The sequence below is a fragment of the Osmerus mordax genome, chromosome 21 (assembly GCF_038355195.1).
Source record: "Osmerus mordax isolate fOsmMor3 chromosome 21, fOsmMor3.pri, whole genome shotgun sequence".
Lineage (NCBI taxonomy): Eukaryota > Metazoa > Chordata > Actinopteri > Osmeriformes > Osmeridae > Osmerus > Osmerus mordax.
In genome coordinates, this window is record NC_090070.1 from 10,302,067 (window position 1) to 10,312,903 (window position 10,837).

General features: G+C 45.3%; 1 protein-coding gene across 2 annotated transcripts in view; it reads right to left on the reverse strand.

The window, feature by feature from the left end:
* Positions 1 to 8,881, reverse strand: part of LOC136965475 (ras and Rab interactor 2-like) — a 25,635-nt gene extending 16,754 nt beyond the window's left edge. For both annotated transcript variants that reach the window (XM_067259639.1, XM_067259640.1), the window contains exons 1-2: positions 8,674 to 8,881; positions 103 to 316 (exon numbers count right to left, since the gene is read on the reverse strand). In XM_067259639.1, the coding sequence (XP_067115740.1) occupies positions 103 to 129 (27 nt within the window). In that variant the 5' untranslated portion in view covers positions 130 to 316; positions 8,674 to 8,881. The remainder of the gene's footprint in view (positions 1 to 102; positions 317 to 8,673) is intronic.
* Between the last annotated feature and the right edge of the window lie 1,956 nt (positions 8,882 to 10,837).

Below are 10,837 nucleotides of genomic sequence, written 5' to 3' on the forward strand. Positions count from 1 at the left end.
AGGCAGAACACACAGACAGACAGGCAGACAGACAGGCAGGCAGACAGGCAGACAGAACACACAGACAGACAGACAGGCAGCAGGCAGAGCTCTTCCTCTTACCTTGAAGTAGCTCCCAGAGCGGTCCATTGTGGCTGGATGTGGTGCTGGGTGGGGTCCTGGATGTGGTGCTGGGTGGGGTCCTGGATGTGGTGCTGGGTGGGGTCCTGGATGTGGTGCTGGGGTGGGGTCCTGGATGTGGTGCTGGGTGGGGTCCTGGAGGCCATGCTGATATGTAGTTTTTGTGTTTACGTCTGGAGCCAACACTGCTGGAGGCCTGAGGACACACACACACTCTCAGTTCTGTGTGTCCAAGTCACAGACAGACACTGCAGCTGAGGTGATGCAAAAGAAAGTACCAACTTGGACCACAACTAGAATCATCCTCTTTACGTGTGCATCCCACTCTTTTCTTTTCTTTCCTCTCTCTCTCTCTGTCTCTCTCTGTCTCTCTCTCTCTGTCTCTCTCTCTCTCTTTCCTGCTGTCACTGACATCATTAACTCTCTCTCTCTTCTCTGGTTCAATCCGGTCACCGTCCTCTCCTTTCCCATGTCCTCCCATCAAATTCATTTTCCAGAATGAAAAGCTCTGGTTCCGTCATAATTATACAACCCAGCTGGAATTTAGGACAAACTCGGGTGGAGGTTTGTGCATGTGCATGCGGGCGTGTGTTCCCGTGTATTTGTGTACGTGTGCGTGCGTGTGTGCGCACTTGGCTGTGTGTTGAATGAGCCTGTGGATGAAAGAGGTTGGTTGTGCCTCTCTGCAACACTGTCCGTGACACTTTCTCCTGCTCCCTCCGCCATCCCTCCCCCTCCCTCACTCTGGTCCCCTATCGCCACCCCTTTTCTCTCTTTCTCTATCAATCTCTTTCCTTGCCACCAGACTTCCTATCTCTCTCTCTCTCCGTTTGTATCTTTGTCGACCTCTCTCTCTCTTTTGACACACTGAAGCCATTAGCCCAACTCTTCTCTGTTTGGCGAGAGTCCATAGTCCCAGTCACACAGGGTTTTACTTCCCCCCCCCCCCCCTCTTTCATTTTCTCCCCCTGTCTCTCTGTCTTTCCCTCTCTATCTCTTTGTCCACAGCTCTTCTATTCTCTCCCTGTTACCCCCCCCCTTCTCTCTGGTCTCTCCCTCTCATCTCCAGCAAGGAAGGAAGCCATCCTCACCCCCCACCTTCCCAGAGAAGAGAATCTAGAGACTTCTCTCCAGCTCAGCTGGGACCAACATGGAACTGTTGAAGTCTTTCTATACTGTTCTAGAATCATCCACTCATCCTTTATCGAAGCCCATCTCTGCACCATAATCAGCCCCTGTATAAACTATGCATACTTATCCCTGATAAGTTGATGCTTTTTGGCACAAGGAAACCTAAGGCCTGTTCCAGATAAATGTTCAAAGCACTGGATGCCCAAAGCAGACTCAATCAAACACAGATGTATTTGAAAATACCTTCAATGGTATTTTGACCATGTTTTGAAATGTACATTGTCCGTGAACACACGGATGAAAACATCTGTACGCCTGTTGCCGGAAGCTTCTTTTCCCTCTGCAGGCTGTTGTGCATGGACTGGTTCCACCCGCCCCAGAAACAGGGGGTTATCAGTATTCCTGCTTGGCTGCTCTCTCCATATTGGAAAACCACAGATAACAGGGGGAGCCATACTTAGATAGGACACCAGCCAGCCCCTAGGGTGTGTGTGTCTGTGTGTGTGTGTGAATGGATTCAAGAATCCCCCCCAAAAAAACTAACACTAAATGCTGATAAGAACCATCTGTTTTCCAACTGAATGACTCGGCAATGGAAGACTCTGGACTGAGCACATTTGGTGGGGAAGTTTGTTTAAATCTGTCTTCTTGTGTCGTGTTTTCGATAAGTAATCTGGTTCTCCTCGTTCTTTTGAAGGGCCGACAGTAAACTGTGACAATCTTCGGGCTGCAGACCTCAGCAACTCCCTCCAACGTCAACACAGCACGTGGGAGAGGAGAGCTATGGAAGCTCTGTGTGAAGCTGCACAGTGCATGCTGACTCTCGGGAGGCAGTGTGGAGGCAGGGTGGAGGCAGGGTGAGAGGCAGTGTGGAGGGCAGGGTGGAGGGCAGGGTGGAGGGCAGGGTGGAGGCAGGGTGGAGGCAGGGTGGAGGCAGGGTGGAGGCAGTGTGGAGGGCAGGGTGGAGGCAGTGTGGAGGCAGGGTGGAGGCAGGGTGGAGGAAGGGTGGAGCAGGGTGGAGGCAGTGTGGAGGCAGTGTGGAGGGCAGGGTGGAGGCAGTGTGGAGGCAGTGTGGAGGCAGGGTGGAGGCAGTGTGGAGGCAGGGTGGAGGCAGGGTGGAGGCAGTGTGGAGGGCAGGGTGGAGGCAGGGGTGGAGGCAGTGGCAGTGTGGAGGGCAGGGTGGAGGCAAGTGTGGAGGCAGGGGTGGAGGCAGGGTGGAGGCAGTGTGGAGGGCAGGGTGGAGGCAGTGTGGAGGGGCAGGGTGGAGGCAGGTGTGGAGGCAGGGTGGAGGCAGTGTGGGAGGCAGGGGTGGACGGCAGGGTGGAGGCAGGGTGGAGGCAGGGTGGAGTCTGAAAGCATCTCACTACAGGCAGGACTGGAAGGTTACTGAACTGACGCAACGCAGACACAGAACTCAGCATCTACCAGAAAGAGATGAGAGCAGACAAACAAACACTTTATTTCCTAAACTTTTCTTATCTCAGACTCTAGATGAGAAAAGTCCTCTTTATTTTGTAAAGATATATATGCAGCCATCCATGCAGGGGGGGAGGGGGGGCTGTGAGTAGGTATGTTGACAGAGTTGGCTACATTTTGTGATTTTATAACTTAAAGACTGTCAAAGGTTAGTCTACATATTGATTTGAGCTTGTCTGTCTGTGTAAGCCTGTGTGTGTGTGTGTGTGTGTGTGGCTCAGCTGCAGGCTAACAAAGACACAGCTGAGAGTCACCCATCCACACACACACACTCTCTGGGCACTGCATCACAGAAGCACACTGTTCCTTAGCTTAACACAGACACACACACACACAAACACAGACTCCCTTGCACAGGTCCACATTCATTTAAATTCAGTCTATATTGTATAAAGAAGGAAGCTAACAACTTAATTATGGTTTTCCCCTCTCGGTGGAATAGGAGTCTGGTAATTCCAGACATTGAGGTAAGGTTCATGCATACAAACCCCTGCAGGGAAGGAGACAGTGCTGCTACTGATCTCAGCGTGTCACACACCACTGTGGAAGCATGGAGGCATAAGGACCCGCAGTGTTTCTACATCGAAACACGTACAGCGCTATTGTAAACTAATAACAACCAATCCGGAGTCCCGATTCTCAATCGTCACAGTGTGCCAGTGAACTGTGGCATCGTTTACAACCAACCACAGGGTGGACGTGCATGAGCCGTGCCTGCATTCCAATTTGCAATCAGCCGGCATTCCGTAGCATGTAAAGATGCCGGCTTTCTTGCCAGTCCGGAATGGAATGTTCACCCACAGGAAGATGGCATGAGCTGAAAGGAAAACATATGCAGACTGTTTCATGTGGAAGGAAAGAAGGAGTTGGTCTTAAGGTGCCAGGCAGCTAACGACTTGATGAATCTCTGCGGGGGCGTTGACGCGAACAATAACAGTCTTGAGGTCGATATCACACATTTGGCCTTCGCTTCCCAACAGGCATTTCTCTCACCACTCTTCAAACAACTCAGTGTTCCACACCAAGCTACAGCACAACCCAAGATGTGTATATACTGTAAGCTGCAGCAAGTGTTGTTGTACAGTACGTGCGTGTGTATCCACATAGCGAGGTGTGCTTGTGACAAAAGTGTGTGTGTGTGTGTGTCCAGAACCAACCCCTGTGTTTTGGTGCAGAAAGGGTACTGCAGTAACAACAGAGAAGTGGCCCACTGGGCAGCTGAATAAACACACAGCTTCACAGGAACACTCAGCCAACACACATCACACAGGAGGAGAGGGAGGGGAGGAAGAGAGAGAGAGAGGAGAGAGAGAGAGAGAGAGAGAGAGAGAGAGAGAGAGAGAGAGAGAGAGAGAGAGAGAGGGAGAGAGAGAGAGAGAAGAGAGAGAGAGAGAGAGAGAGAGAGAGAGTGAGAGAGAGAGAGACGAGAGAGAGAGAGAGAGAGAGAGAGAGAAGAGAGAGAGAGAGAGAGAGAGAGAGAGAGAGAGAGAGAGAGAGAGGAGAGAGAGAGAGAGAGGGGGGAGTGTGTTATTTACTTTAAACATGACTTCACAATAACTCATTGTAGACAAGTGTTTCGAGTGGTTAAAATTCACAAAAAATAATAACAATGTAGGAAAGATGAAAAGAAAGTAAGAAAGAATGTAAGACAGACAGAGAAGACAGACAAACACAGGGACTCGTGAGAGATCATCTTCCTGACCATCGTGTCTGTGTATAATAGCCATAACCTGGGTCACTGGTTCAGGAACAGTTCAGATCCAGTTAACCAAACCAGCACAACGGGTTGAGGAACTAAAAAATTTGGTGTCTCTTACCAGCACACGGGTTGAGGAACTAAAATTTGGTGTCTCTTATGTAGAGGGCAGACCTGGCATCATTTAAAGGGAAGGTCTGGGAAAAGTCATTGTTAATCATCCGAGATGGACCGTGAGGAAAACCTTTCATGTTCTTCCTCTTCCATTTTGCGTCCCTCTGCTAATCCAAACTAGAGTTGACCCTAACCCTAGAATCTTGTTGGTGTGAACCTTCCACTGTAACTCAAAATCTGTCCGCCAGGGGGATTAAGAAGTGAGAAATGCAACGCCCTTTAAGGCCCTGGAGACCACCTTTTCTAAGAAAGGAAGAAATTAAAGGGGGAAAGAGTCCAAACAATTTAAAACATCGACCGCAGAGAGAAAACAGAGCCATGAGGTCTGTGTTTTTGTACGTCAGTCACAAGGCAGTAGACAGCAACAAGTAAAGTGTATATCTCGAGCAAGGCTGAAGTTGAAACAAGGCAGAAGGCAGAGTAGGATTTCCACTTGGCAACATCCCTGACCTTTAATAAAGCGTTGTTGACCACTTTCAAGATGAACAGAACCCCCAAAAAGAAAGGAGTGGAGGGGGGGGGGGGGGGGGGGGAGAAGGACATTGGCTGCCAAGCTAAACAACACAGCACAGACAAGCAGGTCGTCCCTTTGTACTGGAGAGCAAAAAACAGGGAGATGGTGAGAGAGAGAGAGAGACACAGAGAGAGAGATGGTGAAAGAGAGAGAGAGAGACCAGATAAAGAATGAGAGACAAATGGAGGAGATGGGACAAAAAGAGAGGAAAAACAACAAGACAAATTAAAAGACTAAAGTTGAGCGACTCATCCACAACAAAAACAAGCTAGATGAATGAGAGCTGTGTGTGCAACAACCTGGTCTAATTTAAAGGGACGGTGAGTAATTGCGTTAAAGCCCTCGAGAAACAAACAAAGGGGCTGTTGGGGCTTTGAACGCAGCTCTGTTGTCCCGTGTTGTACCTCAGAGGGTTGGACTCCAGCAGTAAATCTAGGCAACCACAACACATGTTAAACTACACGCTCTGTAGACAGCTGTGGTTCATCAAAAGGGATAATGCCTCACATGGGTCCTGGAGGAAGATAATGAGCTTATAATTGCTTACAAACAGGATATATACTGTGGTTAGGATATTGACACTTCAAGTGAAACAGGAAAATAACTGTCCTGATAGTGCCAGAAAACAGCACATTAACCACAGTATATATCCTGTTGCAAGACCACATCAGACCATTTCTGTAGGACCACACTAAGCCATGCCCAAAGATAGAGAATCATTCGGGAATGGTGAGCACACCATTTCACGTTTAAACTTAAATTGTACAGTCTAATCAGTATAAGGGCACGAGAGAGAGAGAGAGAGAGAGAGAGAGAGAGGAGGAGAGAGAGAGAGAGAGGAGAGAGAGAGAGAGAGAGAGAGGGCAGGGCAGGGCAGGGCAGGGCAGGGCTGATGTTCCACATTCTGGGGTGAACCCAAGAAACAGAGGGTTGAGGATATAGAGAGGGAAATAAAGGGGGAGAAGGAGGGAGAGAACGGGGGGAATAAAGCAAAAAAAAAGAGAGATAGGACAAAGAGTAGAGACTGAAAAAACAGAGATTGATCCACCAAGAGAGGGAGAGCAAGGTCAAAACAACAGGGGGAGGAGACTTCATCAAGAAAAAGGAATGTGGAGAGTCCTCCACCCTGAACCCACCATCCAAACTCAGAGTGAACCCCACAGCCCACAGTGAGATAAAAGCCAAACAAACTAGGCCAGACGACTTGTATAAAACTACTCCAATTAACTGTGTGTGGGCAGAGCCTATTATGGATAGTTTCTGGGGGTTTCTAAAACAGAATGCCATTCCTTTTCTTCCACAGAGTTCCGTATGTGTAGTTCTAAATTCCAACAACCTAGGATGTCCTTGATAATGATAAATAAACATACAAAAATGATTATGAGGGAATGAGGGAGTCCGGCCAGCTGGACTCTATCTGTGTAGAAAACGAGGTATTAATCATAAAAATGATGGAGTCAAAATGTAGTCATTCTCGCTTTGATGGGAAACACAGACGTCTGGGCTTTAGAAACTAGACAGAGAGTGTGTGTTTTCACGGCTGTTCTCATGCCTGCCTTCCAAGCCAGGCACCAAGCGCATTTCTGTGAAAGTCTTCAGAGGTTCAGCTAGTCCTTGATGGGGTGGTGTGTGTCCTGGCTTCCTGTAACAAGAGCAGCTGCTTCTGGTGCGGCCATCATGACATCACCAACACCCTAGACTAGACTAGACTTTCCAGTGTTTACCAAAAACGTTAGAGAGAGGTGGTTGGACTAGGTTTGTACCTGGAGCTGTGGTTTCCGGATTAGACATTGGTGTTAAGTCATGTTCAGTGAAGCAGAAAAGCCATGTTCACTTTGTTTCCTGATTGCTTTCACTTCTCCTGGCAGTTCAAGACCTGGATTTGATTCACAACAGTCTCTGTCCCCCAGTCTTTCCCCCCTTACTGATGTGGTCAAACCCGGTCACCAAACCTGGAAGGAGAGACCGTTCACCAGTCCTGCTTGTCCTTTCAAGACCACAGAAGATCTGCAGAAGGAGTCAGAATCACTGACCATACAACCGCATCAAGACACGAATCTATTACAATCAGCTAAAGGGATAGCCAGCTGCCGTTAGGACAGAGCTAAAAAGTGGTCAGTCCTAGTGTTAGCCACTTTAATGTGCTTAACTTCCATTCCAAAATGCTACCTGGCACCTGTTGAACCAGTGAGTCCTAGCTCTGTACCTGTTTTGGTGTATGAAGGAGACAGAGAACACAGGTTTCTGTGTTAGCATGCTAACACCTGGCTGTGGAGATATCTGGCTGCCCTTTCAGTGCCGAGGACATGGCTAGGCTGGATTGCAAAGTGGAAATATCAACGTCACGACTACATCAAGGGCTGGCAAAGGTCTTTTGTCCATTTGTTAAAGTTCTTTAGGGCTGAGTCATAGCTTTGCAGTGCAGTAACTACCCCACTGGGCGCCAGAATCGGTCTCCCTCACTGTGGATAATCTCTTTAACAGATTCCACAGAGGCTTAAAACTAGGACAACCCCTCATATAAACAAACATCTGGAAACTGTGTGTGTGTAGAAGGTGTTTGAGTGTATGCGCGTGTTTATTTTAGTTATGTATTTTACTGTATGTGTGTGTTTAATCAGATTCAGACATGCCTGCTGCATGTTTCTAAGGCTGCCAATATTTTCCATGTGCTCCACATAATGGAAAAGTGAATGGACAGAAAATTGGTGTGTGTGTGTGGTGTGAGAGGGGGGGCGGGGGTTAGAGTGTTCAGAGGGAAGAAAGAGATTAAAACATTTTGAAAGAGTATGGCGTATGTCCTGATCTACATGAGGGTGTTTTTGTGCAAACAAGGAGACTGATAATTAGGTCATAAACGTATGTTCACGATTATTTGGCTTTCAGTTTTAAGTACCCTTCAATTACTATGTTGGACTGTTCAAATGAATACTTCAGCAACGTTTAATTTCAGCAACAAGTCATTTTGCCAATAAAGCAGCATATCCTTGAACTACAGAGGTTAATAACTTGTGGAGAGTAGATAACAGGGAGCGCTGTACAGTAATGTGAGCAGAAGGAATGGCTGGTCTGTACCAGTCAGGGCAAAGCAGTGGACGTGCTAAATATTGGTAAACTTTAGGTTACACAAGGGTTGTTATACAATGATGCCAAATAGCTTTTAATTGTCAGACTCGAAAAAGACCAAATGGCGAAAAAGTCGTTTGGTTGGAGTCTTTTAAAACCAAAAGGATCGTAGCCTATATTAATGCCCATATTTGCAAACCAATAGTCTAAACTGGTCAAGACATCCTTTGTCAACCTCAATGTTATTTGAGGTACCTTGTTTACTGACCAGTTTCCCCTTTCCCATGACTCAAAAAAGTATAGGCTATTTATCTTTTAGAAGAAAGTAGGACAGCGTATAGCTTTTACATTTTAAGCTGCCCCAACTGACCAATGTAAAGTGAGTATTGTTTGCTGCATAACACGGAAACAACAGTTGCCTCTTGTAAAAAAGAACAACAAAAATACTTTCGTAAAACTGGAACACCCAAACACAACATCCCGTCCGTCAACTTACCTGAAATTTGAGCGCAGTCACCCAGACAACTTTGAACACCTACATTCCAATAATCTTTTCGCATCTTCAGAAGTAACATATTAAATCTATCGCACTTGTTTTCACGTTATATCATGTTTTTGTTTAGAAGTCACATTGTTGCCTGTAGTCGCATGTCTTTCAAAGCTTGTCTTGCCTCTTCAACCGGCAAACTTCTAGCATGCATGGTAGCACTTCACCGCATTCAAGTTTTTCGTTTAGTCCCCCAAAAAAGAAGGAAAAAACGGTAGTGGTATAATTAGCATGCGCCTATATTATACACACGACGGGAAGGGTTCCGTCCATGAACCAAGGATTCGATCATCGATCACATCATTAACCCTATTTCTTGAGCAGATCACGATAAACCTTATTCGACAGTAGTCGACATGTACGCTATTCCTGTGGAGGGTTTCTGTAGAAAAAAAACACAGCCAAAGGCAACGCTGTATGTAAATCAGTTTATTGCAAGAAGACCCCTGGGAACAAAATAGCCAAATACCCTTCCAAGAGGCCCTTAAGGTTAGGGTTAGACCCTAAGAGTACTGAGAGATACAGAAAATACCCAGAGGCCCTCACGAAAAAAATGAGGATTTACAACAAGTCCAAAGACATGACAGTATAATGACATTGGTTTGTTGGAAACTATTTGTGTAGTAGCCCTACATTCTAAATACTGTAAATTTCAAATGCCTGCTTGCCATTTAAGTTACTTAAACATTTCTGTTTAACATATCCTATCTCACATGGTATGTACAACTTAATCAACACAGTGCTTTTCTGATCAGGGCAAACCTTAAAAGTACACACAAAATAACTTGACTTTTATGAAATAGACATGCAGACCAACATATAATTATCTATTAACCTAAAATGTACCGCAAACTATCTTCTATGTGCCAAATAAGTCGTATCCCCATTGAACAATGTGATATACTGCGTTGAACATACCCAACAAGATGGGAAACCAACCTCCACCTAGATACAGCTGTTGCTATAGTGACAGTGATGGCACTCATAGAATAGAACCAGAATTTGAGTGCTGGACAGACTCGGTTCCAATTAATTACCTAATGGTAGAATCGGTAGGCATATTCACTGCATGCCATGAGTTTACAAATCCAGTTAATGCAGTTAGTCTGTAAGGATTTCCAGTGTGTAAATTCGGATACAAATCCTCATAAAACTATCCCACAGGGCTCTGAATACGAATCTCTTTAACAGTTGAAAAAAAGAAATATATTTCCATGTTTGGTTTGAACACATGCTGATAAAAGGTGGCAATTATGTTGACAAAAGATGTTGGCTCAAATATAAGCAAAAAAACATGTCCACGAGTATTGATCTTTTTGCGTTTTTTTGTTGTTGATTGTTTTTTAATCATCAAATACAATGGATGTTGTTCGAGTACAAGCACTGTGTTCAGAATACATATGTTGTGCAAGTGCCAAGGGTTTCACTGGTGTGACCATGACCATCACCGCTATCCCAAATGTTACTCAGGGGTTTCCAAGCAACACTGAGTTCCTTCTAGTGTCTAGGGTCAAAACCAGTAAGAGTGCTCTGTGAAACATCTGCAAAACTTTTTCAAAATATACAAATGCTGCAATATATATATGTATATATTCTTTCTGTAATCAGAACTATACAAAACTTATAAATTATCAAGTTCTATTCTTAAATATGAAAACATCAAGTCAGTTTCCCAGTTAACAAGATTATATTAGGTACACTGTACAGATCAATATACACGTATATCCTGCATATATCCTGTATATATCCTGTATAGAACGAACACAAAGCATTCCATGTTACTTACTGGTGACCCAAAGATCTGAGACCAAGAGATCTGACGTAATCTCAGAATAAATAAATTCATAAATAAAGCATGATTAGTCCTCTCAGTAACAGTGGTTTCCTGGGTACCCATAAACCTCTCTTTCGACAGTGTACTTTTTTATACCTATTCTAAAAATACTTTTGTATTTAAGAAGTACTAAAATTGTACTCAACCGAGAGACTAAAAACTACCCTTGAATTGTCCAATAAATCTAAACTCTAAAACCTCAGTAGTCACATAGTAACATAATATTATTTCTATTCAATAAAGTGACAGTGCTGGACTTAAGTTACAGGAATATCCCTT